We start from the raw sequence: 23,654 nt of genomic DNA on the forward strand, positions 1-23,654 counted from the left end.
CGGCTGCCTCTATGGCCAATATAAACATTAATTATTAAACACAAAACATTTACAGAGATTACAATACAAGTCTCATAAGTTTCGACACCCAAAATCTTAGTTCTTACATGAACAACTATAATATGTGTACAATATTTACAGTAACCACCTAGCTGACGGGTTACAATAACTCTTGTCTTTGAGTGACAGAGCAGATGCAGAGCTACCTTCTGAGGATTTGACCGCTACCTGGTGGAAAGAAAAACATTTGAAAACGGAGTGAGCTTGCTAGCCCAATGAGTGGCTTAAGAAAGAAAATTGATTCTCATGCATAAGTCTCAATAAAGAGATTATACTAAAACATAAATCTTTACAGTAACCTTGTACTAAAATAAAAAAAAAATTTCCAAGCATAAAGCATGTAAAGTTGTTTTCATCATGAAACATTAAATTGTTACTTAGTCGATAATAACCCTGTTGTGGTTAAATCCCAACATCAACTGCTTAGTCAAGAGAGAACCCTTTTACTCAATCTCTGACTTTAAACTACCTACATGTACGTGATTATAAGTATCGTCATACCTTAGGTACTGCTGCTAAGATACCTTCTCAATGTCCCTCAGTATCGAGCTGCTCGGATACCTTCTCAATGTCTCTCAGTATCAAGCTTAAAGTATACTAGTCATACTATGACTTTCTATTTAAAGCATGCAAAGCAAAACGCATAGAAAACATGTCTTTAAAGGTTCTAACGCATGCTTTGTGTATTTAAACACATAAATAGTTTTTCAATAAACTTTCATACATGGCATGCATTTGAAACATAACTCATAGTTTGCTTGGAGAACTACTTTGTAAAACTAGCTAGCATGAGAATAATCTTTCTTAAAACATAGTTTCTTTAAAACATTGTAAATATCTAATCACTCACAACTTTTAGGATTACTCCTCAAAGGTTGATATGCTTCTAACACTAGTGTCAATCCTATGGACACAAAAGTATATATTTAGTTACTAGCATTGGTCTCCCTTTTGAGACTAACCCTCAAATAAGCTTTGCATTTTGCCTTCACCTAGAAGACTTTCACTCAAACGAATACCTTGTTGTAGATCTAGTACTTAGAAATTTCCTTGAGATTTTGGCTCTTGTCAAGCGTCCAAACACACTTCACAAACGCATCCCACTTGTTCAACCAACACTTGCTCTAAGTGTTCCTTCAGCCGCACATGGTCATCCACAAAGGCTGCTTATGCATCCAATACTTCAATGCAAGCCTTCCTCAACCCACATAGCAGGACCAATGCATAGGAGTGTTCAACCCTTTGGTCTGTCCGAGCGTCTACTTTGAGCTTCCAACTTACTCAACCCAAGCAGTTGTCTGCTTGTCCAGGAAATTCCAGATTCAACTTATGGAATTAATAACTCAAATTATAGAGCTCATCTCAAGAAATTTCCTTCTATAAACTTGTTTAAAATTGTCTTAGGAAGCTTACCTTAAAATTTCAACTTCAAAATATTTGTGGTTTGTCCTGGAGCCTCAATTCTTCATCGACGGCCCGGATTCACCCTTGAACTAAACCTCTAGTCATTTTTTCCCGTCTCTGCCCTTATTCCGGTGAGACCTTCTTCCGGCAGCGTCATCTCTGAAACTAGACTCTTATAGTTTTCCAACAACACCAAGATCTCTCAATCTGCACGAAGGAATTGATCAAACTGAGCTTTTGAAGTTCAGCCTCCCTTTTTATACAGCTTCCTACCGCTTATCATTAAAGTCTGGCATGACAACTTCAGCTTAAATGGAGTTAAATCCAGTGCTTAGGACAGTTGTTGCCCTTAATTGATGGTTAAGACTGATCAATGCATGCTTCAATCATTTAGCCCAGAGCCCATCGCATAGCTCATCGTTCAGTGATCTCTCGTTGTCGCTTATCACCCAACGATCTCGCTGTCGCTCATCATATAGCGCATAGCCTATCGCATAGCTCTCACTACCACTCATCGTATAGCTCTCGATGTCGCTCATCATGTAGCTCTCGTTGTCGCTCATCGTGTAGCGCTTATGCCTATCGTCTAACACATCACCCATCGTTTAACGTATCACCCATCGTCTAGCGCTCACGTCTATCATGTAGTGCTATCGTCTAGCGCATCGTTTAGCGCCGCATGTAGCTACATGATCGTCTGCGCACGCAACACTCCAACGCCCAACGCCCAACACCCACGCTTGTGCACACCTAATTCTGCTGCATGCATGCTAACCTCCAAAACTTGGTTGCCGCATGTCTTGTCCAACACATGGCTTTTCTTCACTCGGCCACACTTGCCCAACTAACCTCTCAAATAGGTAAAGCCAACGCCCTTGACTCAACTCCAATGCCTAGCACAAGGCCAACGCATGGGCAAACAATTAGCCAATTTTTTAGCTCCACCCAAGAGTCAAGCTTCCAAACTTAAACTTTTCTTCTAACATTTTACCTTTTTCCCTACAATTAAACATTAATTCTCACATTAACCTACTCACCATACTGGTCTCAGTAGAGAACATACACAAATAGAGAAATTAGGGCTCAGGGTTTACAACTAAGGTATCAAGTCCCGTGTTAGGTTGAAAGAGGATACCGAAGGGTTTAGTACTACTAACATATCACAATACCCTCTTAACAGATTGTCAGTGGACATCAAAGGCCTTTTGTAAGAATTGGCTTAGGTGATTTATCATATAGGCTACGTCAAGTCGTGTATTTGTGAGGTATTACAATGCTTCGATGGCACTTCGATAAATGAACAGATCATCCAAGGGTGTCCCATCTATGATAGAAATATGCTTCCCCATCATACTTGGAGAAGGAACAAGTTTCAGATCAGTCAGTTTTAGCTTAACAAGGAGATCATCAACATATTTTGCCTGATTGAGGACCAAGCCAGCATCCAAATAATGAACCTGTATTCCTAAAAAGTAATTCAGAGTACCTAGATATTTTAAAACAAACGTTTTATCTAGTTCTTGGATTAGCTGATCATTAGAGAGTCATCATTTCCTGTTAAGATGACATCGTCAACATAGACTAAAAGCAGTAGTGTTTTACTGGAGAAATTGAAAATATATAAGGAAGTGTCTGACCTGGAGTTTACAAATCCCTATTGTAGAATAGTGGTTTTTAATGTGTTGTTCCAAGTGCGCGATGCCTGTTTAAGGCCATAGATTGCTTTGTTCAGCTTGCACACATGCGTAGGAAACTTCACACTTTCATATTCGGGTGGTTGCACCATGTATACATCTTCTGTGAGAACACCATTTAGGAAGGCATTATTAAAGTCTAGTTGTCGTAATTGCCACCCGTTCGTTACCGCCATACTTAGAACAACTCGAATGGTATTTTCCTTGTCGATGGGACTAAAGGTCTTGAAGAAATTGATCCCAAGGATTTGATGAAAACCTTTTGCAACTAACCTGGCTTTTTATCTTTGAATGGACCCATCGACAATATGCTTTATCCGAAAAATTCATTTGTTTTCTACAACTTTGAAGTTGTCGAAGGAGGAACAAGTTGCCAGGTATGATTTCTAACAAGGGCAGAGTACTCACTGTCCATAGCTTCCTTCCACTGTGGAGTAGTAAGAGTGTCTTTAATTCGTGTTGGTTTAGTTGTGGTCCAATCACTCTTGGTCGTTAACATCCATGCCTTGGGTTTAAATATGCCCGCCTTTTCATGGAATATCATCAGATGAGAGGGCAGAGGAATTGTCAAAGAAAGAACCACAGGGGTACTCAGAGAGTAAGGAATAGGCTTTGAACAATAAGAGGTTTGGGTGGGAGATTCGGATGTATGTTCAGTGGGGCAGCTAGACAAAGGTGAGTGTGTAGGTGTTCTTGGATTATGTTCTGGAGGTGGGCTAGGACAATGTATTATTGGGCTGGGGCATGAGAAGCCCATGTTTAATGACGAGTCAAGTGGGAGTTGGGTTGGACTGGGCGTGATTTGAGTTTCTTGGGCTAAGGAGTTTATGGTTTGGTTGAGTTGGGATTCGTGGGCCTCAGGTGGGGATAAAGGTGGAGTTGGGCTTATTGGTATGGGCTAGTTGAGTGTGTTGGATATGATGGGTGGATTGTGTTGGTCAATTTAGGGTTGGGCTTGAGATATATTGTTTAGATGACTGTCGAACCCATTTGCAAAGGGGAATTCCTCCTTATTGAATTGGATATGCTGAGCGATGTAGATTCTTCTAAATTCATCAACACACTTATATCTTGTGTGCAGGGGACTTGGTCCTAGATACACACATTTCATAGAGTGATTTTGAAAGTTGTGTTTTCTGATATGGTCATAAGCAAGGAAAGCATGTGCATCCAAAAATTTTTAAACCTGAAACATCAAACTGATTGTTAAACATCAATTCAACCAGTGACTTACCTTGAATAACAGTAGATGGTAGTCCGTTTATTAGATATATTGACGTCTGAAATGCATCCTACCAGTAACGAAGGGATAAAGAACCTTGGGCTAAGAGTGTAAGACCCATTTCCACAACTTGTCTATGCTTATGTTCAACCTTTCTATTTTGAGCCAATGTGTACGGGCAAGTCAAACTAGACTTAATCCCTGGTGAACTGTACATTTTATGATCTTTAGTTTACTCTCCCTCATTATCGGATTGTAATGGTTTACTCATGGTATTAAACTGAGTTTGCACAACCTTTGTGAAGTGAAGAAACGCATCTAAAGTGTCAATTTTTTGTTTTAACGGATATATCCACATGTATCTACTGTAATCATCAAGAAATAATGCATAGTATTGAAAGCCAAAGGTTGACAGAATAGGGGCTGGTCCCTAGAGGTCAATATGAATTAGTTCAAACTTAGCCTTTGTTCTTGAAACGAAATTTGGAAAGAGTAGGGGAACTTACCAATTTGGCATAAATCACAAAAACCGAGTTCATTATTTCCTTTAACAGAGAGATTACACTTTTTAACTATTGAATTCAAAACTTTAGTGGATGGGTGACCCAACCTTCTATGCCATACAACTTTAGAAACTACAATATTAGCACTCATGTTGGATAGAACTAAGGCTATAGTTGCATTATTTTTGTTCAAAAGCTACAATTCCTTTTGTATTCCTCCTCTACAAGCATCAACTAACTTAGGCATCTTGAAGGCAATATAGACCATCTCTAAGCACTCCCTTCAGCATTGTGTTTCCCGTACCCTTGTCCTTAACAAGACAATAATTCCCTTGAAATTCAATGAATATATTATTATCATGAGCTAGCTTAGATACACTGATCAGATTTTTCGCTACTTCAGGTACACAAAAAACATTTTCAAGGCTAAAAGTGTTTATCCCATCCATTAGACAAGAGTTTCCTACACATTTTATCTTTAATTCTTTACCATTACCTACTGTTACAAATTTGTTACCTCTATATTCAGTTGGATTAGCTATTTTGATGTAGTCAACAGTGACATGATTCATGGCTCCGCTATCGACATACCAACTAGGATCATTCACCATTCCAGTGTTTGTTAGGAACCAGCTCCTTTGAGTGGACACAAGAGCTGTGGGATTTGAATTGCTAGAAGAGCCTTGACCATAAAAGTTTGAGGAGTTGTTGCGTTTCCCTTGATTTTGTTGACCACCAAATTCTTTGTTATACCTATTGTAACATATGTCAGCGGTGTGTCCAATTTTATCACATACCTAGCATATAGTTTTGTTGGTACCTCTTCCACCACCTCTGTTTCCATTGTTATTGCCTCTGTTCCCATTAAAACGTTATTGATTATTGTTTCATTGAGATGTTTGTCTATTTTCACCTGAATTTCTGCTATAGGCTACATTCACAGCAGCATTGTGACTAAAATCACCACTTACCTTTTGAGAATTTTGGTGATCTAATCATTTTTCATAAGACAGTAAATCACCTTGCATATCTAACCAGGATATAGCACCCTTACCTTAGATTCTAACTACTACTGGATTGTATTCCTCATTGAGTCCTAGTAAAACTTGTGACACCAAGGATCATGTACTCATAGGGCTGCCAGCCTGCCCTAGGTTGTCAACATGAAACTTCATTACATTAAGGTAATCACCTATCTTCATGTTACCTTTTCGTGTCTGTTGGAAGACTTGTCAAAGGAGTCTTCTTCAGCTCTCGATTGAACTTCGAACAAACTTTGAATAGCTTCCCATAGACTCTTTGACATTTCATGTCCTATCAATTGGATAGTTACTTCTGGTGTCATGGAATTGTACGACCACCCAAGGAGAAGTTGATCTGTGGTCATCCAAGCTTCATATAGAGGATTCACAATGTAGGTGGTGCTCGAGCTTGATGCTCCACTGCTGACTATCGTTTTAGAGCCTCCAGCATCTTCAGTGTTTCCACCAATAGTTGGGTTGGGATTCTCACTTGCTGTTTCTGTAAACATTGGAGGGCACTGTTTTGTACTGAACAAGTGGCCTTAGAGACGATAGCTGCGAAGGATGGGAAGAGTTAAGGTTTTCCATAGAAGATAGTTTCTCCTGCTCAATTTGATTTAGGAGTTGATTCAGCAGTGGGATGCTGAAGGATGTCGTCCTAGAGTTTTTGGTGTTGGCCATTTGTGAAGCTCTGATACCAAGTTGAAATTTAGAACGAATAACAACCTTGGTGAAATTTCACTTTTTGGTATTTTTCCACACTACTAAAGGAATACGAGCCTTTGGCATTTATACAAAGAATGCCCATTATTGAGCTCAACAATAATTAAAATAAATTTACAATAGAATACAAATGTCACAACAATATTGGCAAAAAGGAATACTCTCTCTCACCAATTTGTACCAGCAGTTCCTTTTGGAATTTCTCAGATTTATCCCATTTGATTGCTTTGGCATCGTGGCATTCTCTAGGTAAGCTACTGACTGGTATATGTGTGTTGACATCCTTAACATCCTTCATAGCGTACATTTGAAGTTAAAATGGTAATTTCACATGGCACTGACATGCAGAAGGCTAAAATTCCTTCATTTTCAGACTCATGATTAATCTTTAGAGGCCTTCTGTATAATTTTCTCAAGAATTAGATGGATGGAGAATTCATCCGAATGACTATGGTTAACAACTGAATTTTTTTATGGAGTACTTTGAAAACTAGTTTAATTTTAGTCCTTGTAGAAAATCTGAAATTCAGTTTTTTTTTTCCTTTTTTCTTCCAAATTTGGTTAAATAACAATGATGATTTTTAATTATATATAAAAATAAAAACTAATAGAAAAGTTTTAAAAATCAGCAATGGCTCCTGCTAAATTTAAGATCTATTGAGATTTATTAGAAATATAAGGACTAAAATACGACATTTAAAAATTCATAAACTAAAACGGAACAAATTTCAAAGCATACTAACGATGTTTTAACGTCAAGTTAAAAAGACCTAAGAAATGTCATAGTTCTTTAATTCTTTTTCTGTCAACCATAACTTATTGGTTAAGACTTACAGTCCACCAAAATCAGGTCAAATCCCCACTGGTTAGTTGTTATTGATCTAAAAAAAGAAAGAAGTTTATTTTGAAGGAATTTAACTACCTTTCTTAATTTTTTAAATCTAAGTTCAATTTTACATCATAGACTACCTTCTCCTGGTTAATTATGCAATTATTATAATAAATAATAATGATTGTTGAACTAACTCCTCAAAAATCGAAAATGTCAAATGTTGAGCTACTGAAAAATACTATATAATGTACAAATTCTAATCAAAATCAGATATATTATACATTAAATATGATTTGTATAGCTAAAGTGAACATGAACATTAATTATATGTGACATGTATTACCTCCATGGAGGTTCAAATTTCCGCATTCCCTAATTACAAAAATATTGGTGTAACATGCCAATTTCTACAACATTCTTCATTCTGCATAGGGAATTAGCTCCCACAGATTCACCCCCAACAGCACGACAATCAACCAACACATTAGCCAATACAACCTGCATAATTATTTGTGTGATGAGATTGAAAGAACCATAAAAGCTCAGCAAAAGAACCGAACTAAACTAACTCTCAAAATGGCAGAAAAGAGGAAAGAAAATATGGATTTTCCACAATAGCTCAAACATTTGATCTAAGAGTGATTCATCCTCGCTTCAATTTTATGTGCCGATGTCTATTTTAAATCTAATATCTATGTGTGAGTGAAGGTATTAGAAACATGTTAAATCATAAATAAACACCCAGAGTCTGTTTAGGTTGGTTTTTCAAATGCTTAGAAATGAAGCTGTTGGAAAGTCAATCTAAACATGCCCCAAATAGCTAAGCTATTTGATCTCACCAAGTCTAGTGGCAGTGTAATAGCCCAACAAAAGAGCAACAAAGCATAGGAAGGGAAGATATCTTCCTTTCATATAATCTCCAAGGAAGTCATCATCATATGTAACATTTAATCTAAACCTATTAGTAATGATAGGATTACTTCGAGATTCCATCAATCAGATTGATTATGGAAGGATTACCAATTATAACCTCTTTGCATCTGAATAATGAATGATAATTAGTACATAATCCATGGTTTTAAGTTCGTCAAAGACAGCAATTGGACTAGCTTCTACAGAACTGTCTAACATATGTCATATGAAGATGGGAAAGCTTGCGCCTGCTTCATTAATCAAGTGTTATTAAAGGTCTAGCGAGCCTAAATAAGGGAGTTGCAAGGAAAAATGGCTCTATTTTAACACCTGAAATTGTCTATTTTACAGGTGGGGATACCATGATACTGTGCATTGTGCAATCTATTCAATACAAAATATGTTTATCCATGAGTTGAATCGATTTCAATGGGAATCTTTCACCATTTTCACATCCACACTATCAATCCTTCTGCAAGTCGTTCCACCGAATATCAAAACCCTCCCTAATTTGTTGTCAGAAAATTAACTTTCATGAGGACATATTTAGAAGTAATTTTGAAATTGTTAAACTACGTAATGTTCAAAATCACACTGAAATATGTTTTCAATTATTCAAACTCAATGTCCGTTCTATTTAAAATGTGTTGAAAAATGTAAACTCAAACATCAAGTCGATTCTAATCTAAATAATTAAAAGCGCGTTTAATAGTGATTACAAAAATGATTTTAATCATTTCAAAACTACTCCTAAATGCACCTTATGACTGCAGCAATTTTCATCACTTCTTCAAAGAATGCAATTTCAGGAAAGAAAACTGAAAAACTCATCGCAGTGAACTCAAATTATTGGTCTGCATCATATACTTACAAATTATATGCAACATTTGAAATTGTCAATCTTCTGGTTCGGGCAAGCTTTCTTCATCAAACCACCGAGGAGGATCAAACCCAGATCCACCTACAAGGAAGGAATGGCCTAGAATGAGTATTGCACAAAATCAAAAACCAAAGATAAAAAAACACGGACGAATTTCCTTCCTGAAGGTTCAAGAAGATGATTCTCACTCGTCTCGCGAGTTCCCTTTGAAGGAGAGCAATGTCATTACCAAGGGGATTGCAGCGACAGAGACGCCAAGCAGTCAAGATAGTACCCTTCGCAACACCATATTTCTTGTAAGCTTGCATGGAATACTCACTACATGTAGGTAAATAGCGACAACTATTTGGCAATAGCGGCGAGATTTCTCCTGCACACATTTACCAAATCAGAACTTAACGGTATGCGTTATCTTCAATTGTATCGAATTGTGACATAGTTCTTCGAATTAGAAGCCTAAAACCGAGCAAATAACACCACTCTACTCACGTTTGTAGAATTTAAGCATGGATAATGCAGCTTTAACACCCAAATTGTCCACTTCGCCATCTGTGAAGACGATTCAAATGCCCTAATTCATCGAAGTCTATATGTTGACTTTATAAAATACGAAGGAATGAAGAAGAGGCAAGTACCTTGGTCGCTGTTTGAGCTTGAGTTCGATGTGGCGCGCGTTTTGCTTAGGATTAACGGCCGACGGAGGTTCCGGCGATTATATTGAATACTGAAGTCAGCAGCAGAAAAGGGCCGTTGATGGCAGCGGCCGGCGAAGAAGCTTGGATTTTGGTTTTGGAGTTTGTGGCAGTTCGTCGTGGAAAGAACCGCCATCTCAATCTGCTTCGGTTGTTCTGCCAATGCTAATGGAGGTTGGAGATGTAGCCCAGTTTTTGTTGATTAAAGGCAAATGAGGTGTGGTTTGTTAATTATATTCCTACTATATCCAAAATTAAAACACTTCTAAAAATATTAAACCAAATATTGAATTAACTTTTTTTTTTATTACAAGGGGTGTACATCAATCTGACCAAAACCGATCGAATTAAGGTCGGTCGGTCGGAGTTAGGGATCGTTTGGTTGGTTTTCTATTTTCTTAGGAAAAAAATTAAAAACCGACCCACCGATGTTTACATATTTGTTTTGTTTTTTGTTTTTTTTTTAAAAAAAAAAAATTAAGTATAAAAGCAAACCCATTACCATCAACCCAAACCCAAACCTACTATTTTAGTATTGATTTATTATTATTCTTTATGTTACCTAATTTTCAAATCCATTATATGATTTATTTAAATTTTTCCATTAAAAAATGATTGATATAAAATTAAAAAAGTTGCTAATTTTATTAACCTAAAACTCATTATCAATTCATCTTTCATTTTCATTCATCTTGACTCCTCTTTAAAAAAAAACCCGATGGTCGGACGAATTTCACACTCTTTTTTTGGTCGATTTTCGGTGCCCGTTCTCACTGATTACAACATATTCAAAATTGAATATGATATCGACAAGTTTAATTAGTTAAAATTACTTTCAAACATGGTTAACTTTATGATGTGAAAAATCAGTTGATATCTTGACCTTGAAAAGCAATATTAATATATTACACTTATCACATGGTTGATTATGATAACCCTTTAATTGTCCAAAGATTTAACTTTTTCTTTCACTCTAGAGATTATAATATAAATACTATACTAATTAAATTAGTCATTTCGTTCATTTTTGTCTGAAACATACAATCAGCTAGATTGATGGTTAAATTACATAGACGTATGCCAAATTTGTGTTCGACTGTTGCTAGAGGACACTCCAAATCTCAAATCTAAATCCAACGTCTTTGACGGCAGTCACATCATAGCAATCTTATTAAATAATTTTTCAAGACTAGTACGGCCGACCGGAGAAGAAGAAAAAAGAAATTAATAAATCATCCAGTTCATTAGAGAAAAAAGCAAAGTCATACATTACGACATTCTCCGGGACAATTTATCTGAAATGCAGACTGATGGCATGCCAATCAAAGCCGCAAATTGAAAGAGATTAAGTAACCTCTAGTTCTAATGCATCATTAACCTAAGATCCTTACAGCCTCTCCTCTCCCACACCTATTGAAAGATCACAGTTCAAAATTTAATAGCAGCACAACAATTCAGGACAACAATGCTTCATTCGGAAAGATTGATATTACAGACTCTACCCAAATCAGAAACTCGTTGTCACTTGAGCGAACAAGGCCTTGAAATCCTTCGTCGGCGTGCCTACTCCCTCAGGCTTTGAGGCTAGATCAAATGCCTTGAATTTGGCCTCCTCAAATTGCAGTGCCTATTCAAGAGTTCAGAGCTTGGATTAGATGCTAAACAGGAAGGATGATGGACTGTCCTTTGAGGAATAATGTAAGTAGTGTTAGATTTTGATTTGTCAGATTCCGAGTGTAAAAACTAATGAGTACATTTCCTAGTTGTATTGATGGTTCAATGCCTGATTGTTCTTTTTAAGATCATTCTCGTTCACTAAGTTCTTGATACTAATTCCTGTAGACAAGTACCTGAAGGCAGACTTCGGCAACATCGGCTCTGGCAATGGTTCTCGTCTCGGTTTGAAGAAGTTCATCGTCCTTCCCGATCAGCAGCTCTCGGATCCCACCATCCTTATCCTGCAGACCTCCAGCCCTGAGAAAGGGTAGTCCAATCGGGTAAGTTGACAGGTTTATGGCATTTACTTGTAGTCAAATATCAAACACTCTAACTAGGGACTGATAAAAGAGGAAAGTTTGGATTGAAGATGAAACATTATATTGACATCCACAAAACTAGATAAATTCGTAAACCATCGATCAAATCATTTCAGGTCAGGATGTATCTAATATGATAAAGACTTTGAACCAAAGAAAGATCTTCAAATTCCCAATAAATGCTTTAATCATGCTTAATCCAGTAATTTTAACAATGATCCCAACTAAAGGAGAAGACAAGAAGAAGCAGTTTCTGAGAATTTCAAGTGTTTATGATTTGAGCGAAGGCACATAACTCTTTGTGGTGAAGATGAATATGAAATGCAATCAACGACGTACCTTATAATGGTGTATGGAACACCGGAGTCAGCCAAATACTGCTCAGCCTTCCTTTTCCAAACCTATTGTATAATAAACAGTTTTTAGACTCTTTTCAGGGGAAGAATAAATTCATTTGGCGAGCTAGTTTCTTCGCTAACAATAAGATTTTTAGAGACGTGGAGAGGTTGTGTGATGAACTTGAGAGGTGACAAGGTTCAATACCCTTGAGAGCGTTGGTCAGGAATCCTTTTTGTAACCATGATCTTAGTTTGATTATGTTGGATTGGAAACTCTTTAGCTCCTTTTTCTGCTGGGCTTACTTTTTCTAAGGCCCTTGTTCATTTTTTCATTTCTCTCTATCAAACTCGGTTTTGAAGCAATTGGAAAGAGAATACTAACCAATATGTTCCCATTACCCAAACTGTTCAAAGGATGGTTGATATTTGTTCCACCCATAGAGCCGACCAAAACGATTTGTTTAACGCCAGCAGCCTTGGCTATTTTGAATCATTAGATAACTTTCAGCATTTTAAACTCGTGAAAAGAAAATGGTAGCAAGAAGAAAGGAGCATCATCACTCACCAGCATCAATCTGATTCTTCTGGCCAATCCAGTCAACCTATGGCAAACTTCCATCAGAGAAGGAACTACATAAAAGATAGGTAACCAAGAGAAAGGAAGAGAAAGTTGAGGTACCTGTTCAGGATATGCTCCATCCTCGAAGTAGAACTCAGGCCTGCCCCCTTTGGTAGGATCAAAACCCGGCTTCATCTTTGGCACGGCACTCGTAAGAATGATGAGAGCGTCAATGCCTTGAATTGCAGGACCAAGGCTATCTGCATCCCTTATATCGCCAACAAAAAGATCGTCTGCTCCACCAATACTTTGCTTGCTCTCTTCAGTTCTAACCAAACCTCTTGCAACATACTGATCCGATCTCTCCTTCAATTTCTTGTAAACTATTTGACCTGCCAAAAAGGACCAATAAAGCCATATTGAGAATTGGTCCGATAGTTTTTTTTTTCCCTTGGAAATCTAGATAACCGAAATCAGCCTGAAGTTATAGATAGCATAGATGTTTGTCCTGAAGGAATTTATAAGAACCTTTGAGAATAACAAAAATTCAGATAAACTATGTTTGTTTTCTAGGATTTGTGTATGAGAATATTTTAAAATTATGTGTTATGATTATAATGCCCTCGTTGAATGCTAAAGTATTGTGCAACTATTAGAAAAGTAGAATAAAATGAATATTGCATTTTAACTTCCGATTGAAAATAAATCGATATATTCTTCAATTTAACTAAAGTTTATTTTATATCGAAATGTAAAAATTATAAAAATAAATAATTAAATATGATCGTTTTTTAATAGATAAATACGTTGATGTGAAATAAAGAAAATAGATGAATATATATATATATATATAAAAGAAAAATGAAGGGCAAACATGTAACGATCTGAGTTCAGGAGGGGTATATGAATGAACTAATATCACATCCTAATGAGAGGGATCATGAGGACATGGATGTATAGTTAAGAAAGGCTTAAAAGAATTGAAAGTTACTACCTATACCAACAAGGTGCACCTTTCTTTTTGGTGGCTCAATCATAAGAGCTCTAAAGTTAAGCGTGCTTAGCTTTGAGCAATCCTATGTTGGGTGACCTCCTGGGAATTTTTTTAGGACGGGGTGTTACAAAAAATGTCCCAAGACGATTCTCTCGTCATGGGTATCTCGCAATATCTTGCAAACACATGATTCAAAAGCACATCCAAAATTGGTTCCATGCTTCACGTATGAACATCTCAAAATAATGACTTATCATATCTTCTTACAAAAACAAACAAACATAGTATCTAGATGCCCATCAAATGGAAATCTTGAATTCCCACCAAACAAATGACCCATTCGAGAGAAAGAACATCATCCAAAGTCTTCTCTCATCTTTGCCATCTCAAGTAAGCCCTATGCGTAAAGGATATATCAACCCTATAGAATACGAACTTAAAAACATCATCCCTCAAACGTACGTGGTGAAAACTTGAGAACTTCAACATCCATTTATGTCAAATTGGACTTCCATGACCTCCACAAAGTCGAGCTCATAAACACTCGAAAGACTGAGAATTAAGATTCTAGCAACCAATTTCAAAGTCTAATGTTTGGGAACAAGCAAAACTAGGTGCACAGCTAAAAAATGTTTTAATCCACGATGGTATCGGGATAAGAACATAATTTGAAGCCTTTCAGTAAAATCCAAAAAAAAAAAAATGTTGTTATATAATGGTTTGCCCTAACAGCATCGTTATCCTGTAATATGAGAAGTATTAATATTGGATGTCCCAGATTCCCATGTGTGGTGTGAAGGAATTAAGTCAGCGGCTCCAATTAATATATCGGAAATCAAATCGTCAACAGGGAAGATAACAATTATAGAATATAAAATTCCACACCCAGAAGAAAAAATCGAAACCCCATTACTCATTTCGTCTTAAATTTCCCTAAAATTCTCCCAGCAGCCAAACAGAAGCCAAACCAACGATAAACATGCAAGCAAATAGAAAACGGCAGAGTTACCGGTTCTGCCACCGGCTCCGGTGACGAGGACGGTGGAGGGACCAGAATCCGCCATTGCAACAACCGAAAGAGCAGGGACTCGGCGCCTTCTGAAACTCTTCTGGGAGGTCGGGGAAATGGAAGAGCCAAGGATTTGAAGCGACGGAGATGGGATTGAATTAGAATTGGGTACGAAACAACATTTATGGCATTGATGAAAAGCTAGTGGTGGAGAAGAGGTAGACCTTGAGGCGGAGTAGACTAATGGGACACGTGTAAGCATCGCCATGGCCCGAGACTTGAGGACGCTAACAGGGACTGGTTTCCATCTGGAAACCTCTGGTTATGACATATAAAGCTCTTTCCTGAAGCAGTGCGCGCAAGAGAGAGATGGAGACATTTTTGTACGGATAATTCAAATTTCACGGTCGAGATAAAGTTTCATCCTTTCACGGTCGAGATAAAGTTTCATCCAAATTTTGAAAGCAAAGATGTATAATTTTTGCTTGCATCATGTATTGGCATTTACGTTCAAACTCAACTAATTCAATAGATTAGTATTCTCACACCTTAGACTCTTCCTCTTTCTCTCACACTTCTCATTTCTTGTTCGAGTTCATGTTCGCAAGTAATTTGTGAAAACAACTAAAAAAAGATGTTAAAATAGTTTGTGAATAATTATAATGTGAACAAAATGAAGAATTCCATTCAATAAAATAAGAGTTACAAACTTTCTTTCTTATAGATAAACTGCAAACTTGGTCGGAACGGATTTCGTCGTCCAAATTCAGATCAAATAATTTTACTATAGTCACTCAAAATGTGAAAACAACTAAAACAATGATGTTAAAATAGTTTGTAAATAATTATTATGTAGAAAAAGAAAAGGAGAGAATAACATATAGTGAACAAAATGAAGAATTCCATTCAATAAAATAAAAGTTACAAACTTTCTTTCTTATAGAGAAACTACAAATTTGGTCGGAGCGGATTTCGTCGTCCAAATCCAGATCAAATAATTTTACTGTATCCACTCAAAATTGATGTAGTAGTGGTAGCACATATCGAACTCAGGTAGTCCTCGAATTTCTCAATTAAACAATTTGCAGTCTAGGGTAATCAAAAGGGGAGTTTGTAAGTTGTTTTGTTGCAAATAAATTTAAATGCATACAATAAAAAGCATAAAGTAGAGCGTTGAAAGTCTATGTGAGAAAGTCTAGCTTGAGTTATGACAGAATTCTCCTATTCAATGTATTTGATCATAGAATTCTCATTACCAAAATCATGTAATTGTTTATACCTAACCAAATTAATTGGAAAAGCCAGTTCATTCGTCCAAATCAACTAATTAGTCCAATTCAAATTGATGAATGACATGCAAATTCAATTTGGCCTAATTGCATCAAGGTCTAAGACAAAGTTAGTTAAATATCTAATAGAAAAAACCTTAATTAAATATTGTTGGTTTAATTCTAAGTCAGTTAGAACAATACTAATCTAAATTGATTCGCAAGCTAACCCAACTTATTGATTCTAGATTGATTAACACAAGATTATATATCACGTATCAAATGTTAATAATAATAAAAAAAACTATAATTATAAAAATTTCCAAATGTCCAATAATATAATCATAATCAATGAGGAACAAAATTGAATCCCACAATTACAATAATCTAGTTCAAAAACTCACAAATACATAGGAAAAATCTTAAAACCCAAGCAAGAAACGAATATCTTAGCCCATAATATTAATGAATAACGCCAAGGAATTGTTTTGATACATTCTCATACTAAAAGAGAAGATAAGAGGAAAGAAATCGTGTGGGAATTAGCTAGAATCGGCAAATCAAGCGAACTCCTAACCTAGGTGGCTAAAATCATTATTTAAAAAATCGTGGCAGTGTAGCGTCGCAATGCTAATGGAAATATTTGTGCGTCTAAGTTTGGAGCATTGCGGTGCCATAGAGCACTAAATTTAGGGATACTGGAAAAAATGCCATGCGCTAGCACCGCTGTGCTGTACATTGTGCCTCCAAGAGCATTTTGGTCATTTTGGCCTTCTCTTTCCTGATTTATACAATTAAGCTTTGTTTTGACATGTTTTAACTCCACTTCGTTACTACGTCCCATTCTACCTCTTTAGTGCTCAAAACCTATAAAATAGTCAAATAAACACATAAAATCCAAGAACAAACTCAAATTAAGCCGAGCTAGATAGCACATTTTTGGTGCTATCAAAACTCTCTTACAACTTATAAGAAGACACTTTCTTTATTTTATCTTACAACTCATTTGATTTTGAGGTTTGAGATGTAGTGCCAACGATTAGTACCTATTTATAATCCACATTAAACTTGAGGGTAATTGTTTTAATGACAAAATTGCTTAAAATATTTTCAAATAGTGATAGACAATGGTAGATAATGATAGACATCTATCATTGATAGACATTAATAGATATTAATAGATGTCTATCAGTGTCTATCACTGTTAGACAATGATATTTTGCTATATTTGTAAATAAATTGACTCATTTTGCTATATTTGAAAATAACTCTAAACTTGGTCATCAAGCAAATATAATAAGTCCAAATTGTCCTTGATCAATGTGAATCTAATAGTCACAAAATTGCCTTGGACAAAGTGGAATGGTTTATAAATTGATGTTGGACAACGTGTAAGATTTAATAGCCACAAACAACCTTCAAAGAAGCCTCTTAAACTAACAATCTTAAGGATACTATTTAACCGTCGTTTTGAAGAGGAAAGCATCTATAAATTTTGAGAACTAGAACAATATATTGGAGCTTAGGAAGGCTATACAACATTTCATTTATTATTGTTAGAAAAAAGCCAAGAACAGAGGATGGATTACATTTGATAATTTGTACACAACAAACAAATCACAACCACTAGAAAATCATATTAAAATGTGAAGGACTGAGGATTGAACAGCAATTTTATTCAACTTTTGACATAGAATATTGTTATTATTATTATTAAGTCCAAATAAAGATATGATTTGTTATGCTGTCACAGAAGTCTCCACTGCTACATTATTATTGGCTGAGTAATTGAGTTCTGATTTCCTTAATTCAACTTCACCAAGCTCTGGTATTGCTTCCTTTATGTTGTGAATGCTTTCAACTGCATAATCTACTGCTTTACTTCTATGGGAAGTGCCAACCTATACATACCAAAAAATATATATATATTATATATTACGCCCTCAATCTTGAGATTTATTTGTAAAACGAACCGTTAGAAAATCAATCTAAATACGCTCCTAATTTTTATTTTTAAAGTTCTTTGAAAAACTCGTGAAAGTTAATGTTATTTTGAACATTGAAATTATTATTTACAAATCATAACTTAAGAATCAATAATGACTTCATTTATTTTTTTTTTAAAGAAAATAGACGTTAAATGTTAGGAAGATCATAAATGTGGAGTAAGGAGGGCACTATATCTTTATAATATAATAGGTTCTTCTAGATATTGTCCAAAAGAAATGATAAATTTAGACAAAATAAATAACATTATAGCAGAGTCGTGTCTAAAGGGCAAAGAGTTGTCTTCTTAACTATGGAAATTTAATCTAAAATAAAAAGAAAATTTTCAAAAATGAAAGATAACGAAAACTATTTGCGCAAAATAGTAAGATTTATTCTTTGATAGAGGTTGATAAAAATTGATAGAAATCTATATACTGTGTAATAGACGCGGATTAAAATCTATCAATGTCTATCGGTGTTTTTTTCTTATTTTTTTTTACTATTTTACAAATAGTTTGACATTTTTTTTATCGGTAAAAATTTTTCAAATAAAAAGAATAGTTTTTTTTTCCCTTTTTGAAACTGAATAAAAGATAGATAAGATTATTATACAAAATGCTCCTTAACTTTTGGATAAGTTTCAATTATGCATCTAAATTTTAAAGTGTTTCATTTTATACTTGAATTTTCAAGTTTGTTTAAAAAAAATAAAATCCCTAAGAGAGTTTTTTTTTGTTAAAATAAATTAAAAAATTAGCATTTCGGCTAATGAGTAAAAATTGTAAGTCATACATAACATCACTTATAATATCATTTATGTAAATTGACATGACAGTTGATGTGATGATTTTAACGATAGCTTTTGATAATTGATAATAATGACCTTAATCTTATATACGGTTGTAAATAATATAATGTTTACCTTTGAATTTTTATTTTTATACTTCAATTATCAGGACAATTTTCATTCTTTAGTTTAACAAAAAAAAAAATATATTTTTAAAATGGAAAGATATTTTTTCGAACAAATTTCAAAGATCAGAGTTTAGAGTATTGTGTATAATGTAAGCTAAAAATCTCACTCTTAATTCACAAGCAACTTACCAACACAGTTTGAAGCCCAAGTCGCTTGCCTGCTTGAATGTTCCGAAGGCTATCTTCAAAAAACAACTGAAAAACAGAACAAAAACAACATAAAAACAACACAAAAACATGAGAATTAATCCAAAAGCTTTTAAGTAGATAATTACAGTAAATTTAATTCTATAAATACTCGTGACTTAGAAAATTTGTAAATTATCTAACTAATACGAATCAATATTAATAAAGGTAGAATGAACCATTATAGAAGTTTGAACACAACATCTCATACTTTGATACTATGTTAAATCACAACCTAATCCAAAATTTTTAGCCAATGAATTACGGTAATATAAGGTGTGTTTGAAATACCTTTTCAATTGTTTAATTAAAAAATTAAGTGACTTTGGAAAAAATTCAAGTGTTTGGCAACTACTCAAAGTGGATTTACAAAAAATGAGTATAAAATAAGTTGGTTTAGAATAAACACTTGAAACTACTTTTGAAAAATGAATTTTTAGTGTTTAATAGTTATCTCTGATTTGTATAATTTTTAAAATTACCATTAATGGCGGCCAACTTTGATGACCACCGTTAGCGGCCATTTTTTGGCAACCACCTCTGATCAATTCCGGCCACAACATCCAGAGATCGCCACTGGTCACCACTTTCGAGGACCATCGCCGATCGACCTCCAACCACCACTTTTGGCGACTGCGACTGGCCAACCTTCGGCCACTATTTCCAGAAACTGTCATCATCCAACATCAACCATAGTCGCTAACAAACTCCAGTGACGGCCATCGTTCAACCCTAACCACCACAACTGGCCACCAACTCCAGTAACCACCCTTATACGACCAACTTTAACGACCATTATTTTAAAATATTAGTTCATAGTATTTTATGGTCGTCTTAATTTGACATTAATAAAAATCCTTTTCTAACAAACTTACATACAAAAATATTTTTGTATTTTTGAGAAAGAGTTGTCAAACACATGTATATTTTTATTTTAAAGAGTTTTTATTAAAAATATTTAAATAAAAATAAATTAAAAAAAAACATTTTTTTATGTCATTCCAAATATGCCCTTACTTATATAAATATCTAACACAAATTTTACCAAATCTAAATTTCAAGATAATTTTCTTACTGTTGATTGAGGGTCAATGTTGGCAATCTTGAGAGCCCATTCAATGGCAGCTTCTGATGGTTTGCAGACAATAGGTGTAATTGGCAACTCCATTAGAGGATTTGGTTGAAAGAAATGGCCAATTATGTCAAATATTTCAGTACTTGGATGCTCTTTTTCATCTAAAACAGGACTTTTTTGTGTAGGATTGAGGGTTTCAAAGCATATAATGCCTTCAAAACAGTCTTCTAATCCAAGTTTGTTAAGTACTTTGGCAGTGTGATCTTTGTCTGCATTGGTAAAGATCTAATTTTTCACACAAAAATCAAAGAAGGGTTTGTTAGAGAAAAATGAAAATATGAAAGAACATGTGAATTAATTGGAATATCTAGTTCCTTTTTTCTTTTAAATACTTACAAGTTTCCTATAAGGGAGGCTGAGGAGAAGGTTTCTTAAAATGGGATCAGGTTTTAGGTTGTCATAAGGCAATCTTCCATGGACAAACCTGTCATATGAAGCAATTAATTGATGGTAAGAAATGAAGTAAGAAACTCTAAATTTCTTGGAATATGGGTCGTCTAGCATCATGTTTGGAGTGATTTTGAGTGACTAAAATCACTTGATAAATATTTTTAATCATTCAAAACTAATTTTAATAAAATGAAAAATACATTTCAGAGTGTAAAATTAAACATTAAATTGATTATGTTTTAGAAAATGACAAAAGTGATTTTAACTCTTTCAAAGTCATTTATAAACAAAAGTTTCACATAAGTTAGTAGAGAGAATGAATCTAAGACATAAACAAAGGCAATTATTGAAATCATAATATTATTACGGAGCACCACAACTTTGAAGATAAAGTTATGAAATTCACATTTTCTAGGACTATTTTTAAATATAGAAAAATAAATCAAAATATTTACAAGATATAGCAAAATTTTAAAACTATCGATGATAGACTCTGATAGACACTACTAGACTTCAATCACTTTCTACAAGATATAGCAAAATTTTAGAATTATCAATGATAGACACTGTATTTTCAACAGTTTTACTATTTGAAATAAGGATAATTACAATTGGTAACATTTTTAAAAATAATAACCAAATGTATAACATCATTTAAAAAAATTGTAAATATAGATAAGTATATCAACGGTAGACTTCTATCGTTGATAGACTCTTACCAGTGATATGGTTTATCACTGATATATTCCTACTAATAATATGGTCTATCACCTATTTAAATTTGATCATATTTGTAATTTTTTTTATATTATGTTATATCTGCTAATACTTTGAGTCTAATGTCTATATTTATAACTGTCTCTGGAAATAATTTCCCTTTTTTTTTTAACACATTTTATTATTATTATTTTTTACTATTGATATAAATTCTTCCTTTTTTTAATATGGGATTACAATCTTACCTCTCTCATATTACATAGTGGAATTACTTTATGTAATCTGAATGACATTCTTTGCCCTTTTGTAATAATTCAATCAATCAAATTCAATTTCATTGTTTCTCACTACAAAACAAAAGCTCAAAATTTCGTTACATTCAATTAAAAAGTTATATTTATTTTTTTAAAAAAAAGGTATCAACAAAACTATAGTCTAATGTGTTTTTTTTTGTCTAATTAATGATGTGAGATTCTAATAACACTAAAAAACTCCGTTGATTTGAGAATAAATCTTGAATATTAGCTAGGCTGCAACCATTTTCTTTTTTTGCTTGCAGCCCGACCCAACCACACAGCAACAACAACAAAAAAACTTTAAAATTTTCATAAAAAGAAAGTGTCACGTGGCACCATGTGATTAGGCCACAAGTTTGGGTTACAAAAAATGTCAACTACCCAGCTAGCAGCTAAGTATTACTCAAGAGGTCTTTTAGATAAAATCTCAAAGTAAATTTAATTGTCAATAGATTATATTACCAAGGGTTCATGAGCTAGAAGAACATTTTTCTAAATAGTCAAAACAGAGGAAAGAAAAAGTTGACAGTGGAGGCACAACCATACCTGTGATATTCATCATAGTCAAATTCATAGCCAATGGCCTGCAAAACAGAAACCAAAAGAAACATAAACTTGAGATCCTTTTTGATAACGTTTATGTTTCTTATTTCATGTTATTAGATGGATTTTTAGATAGAACAAGAAAACTTACTCTGAGACCAGCCATTGTTGTTCCATAATTCTTGTAAAGTAAGTTGCTCAACTCTGGGATTTTGCTGTTTTCTATCTCAAGCTTTTCAGCCATATAAGCTACAATTTAAAAAAAAAAAAAACATATTTTTTTATAAGAAAAATGAAAAAAAAAAAGAAAAAGAAAAAAGAAGAATATTTGAGACAGGGAAGTCACCATGTATGTTGTTTTTGCAAGCTGTTGCTAAGCCAGAGCTTAATGGATACAGAGTGTCATCAAGATCTGTAAGGTTTTAAAACACAAACTTATTAAAATTCTATCCCTTTCAATCAATTTCCAATTGTTATGAAAATGGAGAGGGAAAAAAAAAAAGTAGAAAAACTACTATAATAAGGACCTTACATTACACTACAAGTTTTTCAAGATGGATTATAAAGAATTCAAAACTTGGATATGGGACTTTTGTCGAAATGGAATGGTTTTATCTTTTAATTACTATTTCTTCGTTAACGGGTAAATGGTGATTCCGTTATATAAATTAGAGTCAATATTTTTTTACGCTGCATAATTCAGCCTAATTTGGACAGAGAATCATCGAGCAAGTACAAATTTTAGAAGTATATCAAAGTATTCATCATATCAAACTTACCAAAAAGAAGACAATCAAAATTTGGAATTTGAGCCTTTGATTTGTAACACTTATCATATTCCATTTTTATATTTTTCTTGGTGGTAATGAATTGTAGAATGAGAGAGAAAATGTTCCTCACTTGAGAAAATGGGGAATAAGGAGAGAGATAGAGGAAATATAAGAGAGGGTTTGAGAAGAAGAAATTAAAGAACTTAGAGAAGTTAGAAGGAGAAGGGGGAGGAGAAAGAGAGGGATATGATGGTTTAAATAGGCAAAAGTTTGCTTTTTTTAAAAAAAAAAAAAATCAGGACTCTTGTTTAGAAAATTCAACTTGTTTTTCTACTCATAATTAAAGGGTTAAATGGTAAATTTAGTCCATATGATTTGGCTATTTACGAGATTTTTATCCTGGACTAAATTCTAACATTTAAACCTTCTAAGGACTAAATTCTAACTTTCTTCAAATCATAGAGATAAAATTTACAATTTAACCTAATTAGAGCTGTAAGCTTTG

General features: G+C 34.3%; 3 protein-coding genes across 6 annotated transcripts; all 3 read right to left on the minus strand.

Moving 5' to 3' along the window:
* Positions 1 to 7,717: 7,717 nt before the first annotated feature.
* Positions 7,718 to 10,191, minus strand: LOC120074032 (membrane protein insertion efficiency factor). 4 transcript variants are annotated; one of them, XM_039027009.2, is made up of 5 exons: positions 9,888 to 10,189; positions 9,742 to 9,801; positions 9,482 to 9,622; positions 9,244 to 9,333; positions 7,718 to 7,958 (listed from the first exon to the last, which is right to left on the minus strand). In XM_039027009.2, exons 1-4 carry the CDS (start codon positions 10,078 to 10,080, stop codon positions 9,269 to 9,271), a joined length of 459 nt encoding a protein of 152 aa, XP_038882937.1. In that variant the 5' UTR covers positions 10,081 to 10,189; the 3' UTR covers positions 7,718 to 7,958; positions 9,244 to 9,268. The 4 variants fall into 4 exon arrangements, with proteins under 4 accessions (XP_038882937.1, XP_038882934.1, XP_090167902.1 ...); XM_039027006.2 differs by having other exon boundaries at positions 9,441 to 9,622; positions 9,888 to 10,185; XM_090311776.1 differs by lacking the exon at positions 9,742 to 9,801 and having other exon boundaries at positions 9,888 to 10,191.
* Positions 10,192 to 11,168: 977 nt separating this feature from the next.
* On the minus strand, positions 11,169 to 15,289 carry LOC120074713 (NAD(P)-binding Rossmann-fold superfamily protein). Its single transcript, XM_039027933.2, has 7 exons — positions 14,881 to 15,289; positions 12,998 to 13,269; positions 12,884 to 12,920; positions 12,701 to 12,798; positions 12,320 to 12,381; positions 11,795 to 11,918; positions 11,169 to 11,571 (listed from the first exon to the last, which is right to left on the minus strand). The coding sequence occupies exons 1-7, from the start codon at positions 15,146 to 15,148 to the stop codon at positions 11,452 to 11,454; spliced, it is 981 nt and encodes a 326-aa protein (XP_038883861.1). The 5' UTR covers positions 15,149 to 15,289; the 3' UTR covers positions 11,169 to 11,451.
* A 2,374-nt stretch (positions 15,290 to 17,663) lies between these two features.
* On the minus strand, positions 17,664 to 23,433 carry LOC120072819 (uncharacterized protein C24B11.05-like). Its single transcript, XM_039025330.2, has 8 exons — positions 23,159 to 23,433; positions 22,726 to 22,791; positions 22,531 to 22,628; positions 22,383 to 22,420; positions 20,770 to 20,857; positions 20,374 to 20,658; positions 19,242 to 19,307; positions 17,664 to 18,049 (listed from the first exon to the last, which is right to left on the minus strand). Exons 1-8 carry the CDS (start codon positions 23,220 to 23,222, stop codon positions 17,888 to 17,890), a joined length of 867 nt encoding a protein of 288 aa, XP_038881258.1. The 5' UTR covers positions 23,223 to 23,433; the 3' UTR covers positions 17,664 to 17,887.
* Positions 23,434 to 23,654: the final 221 nt, after the last annotated feature.

The sequence above is a fragment of the Benincasa hispida genome, chromosome 3, assembly GCF_027475165.1.
Source record: "Benincasa hispida cultivar pf3 chromosome 3, pf3_genome.v1.1, whole genome shotgun sequence".
Lineage (NCBI taxonomy): Eukaryota > Viridiplantae > Streptophyta > Magnoliopsida > Cucurbitales > Cucurbitaceae > Benincasa > Benincasa hispida.

Bases quoted from the DNA above. Each gene is read 5' to 3' on its own strand.
- LOC120074032 (XM_039027006.2), bottom strand. From the start codon at position 10,080: ATGGCGGTTCTTTCCACGACGAACTGCCACAAACTCCAAAACCAAAAT. The intron at 9,802-9,887 runs GTACTTGCCTCT...TCGTCTTCACAG, and splicing joins AAGCTCAAACAGCGACCAAG to ATGGCGAAGTGGACAATTTG. The intron at 9,623-9,741 runs GTGAGTAGAGTG...AAATGTGTGCAG, and splicing joins CATGCTTAAATTCTACAAAC to GAGAAATCTCGCCGCTATTG.
- LOC120074713 (XM_039027933.2), bottom strand. From the start codon at position 15,148: ATGGCGATGCTTACACGTGTCCCATTAGTCTACTCCGCCTCAAGGTCT. The intron at 12,799-12,883 runs GTGAGTGATGAT...GATTCAAAATAG, and splicing joins GAAGAATCAGATTGATGCTG to CCAAGGCTGCTGGCGTTAAA. The intron at 11,919-12,319 runs GTACGTCGTTGA...ACCCTTTCTCAG, and splicing joins GTTCCATACACCATTATAAG to GGCTGGAGGTCTGCAGGATA.
- LOC120072819 (XM_039025330.2), bottom strand. From the start codon at position 23,222: ATGGAATATGATAAGTGTTACAAATCAAAGGCTCAAATTCCAAATTTT. The intron at 19,308-20,373 runs GTAAGAAAATTA...TCTGTTTTTCAG, and splicing joins ACATTGACCCTCAATCAACA to TTGTTTTTTGAAGATAGCCT. The intron at 18,050-19,241 runs GTAAGTTGCTTG...TGGTATGTATAG, and splicing joins TTGGGCTTCAAACTGTGTTG to GTTGGCACTTCCCATAGAAG.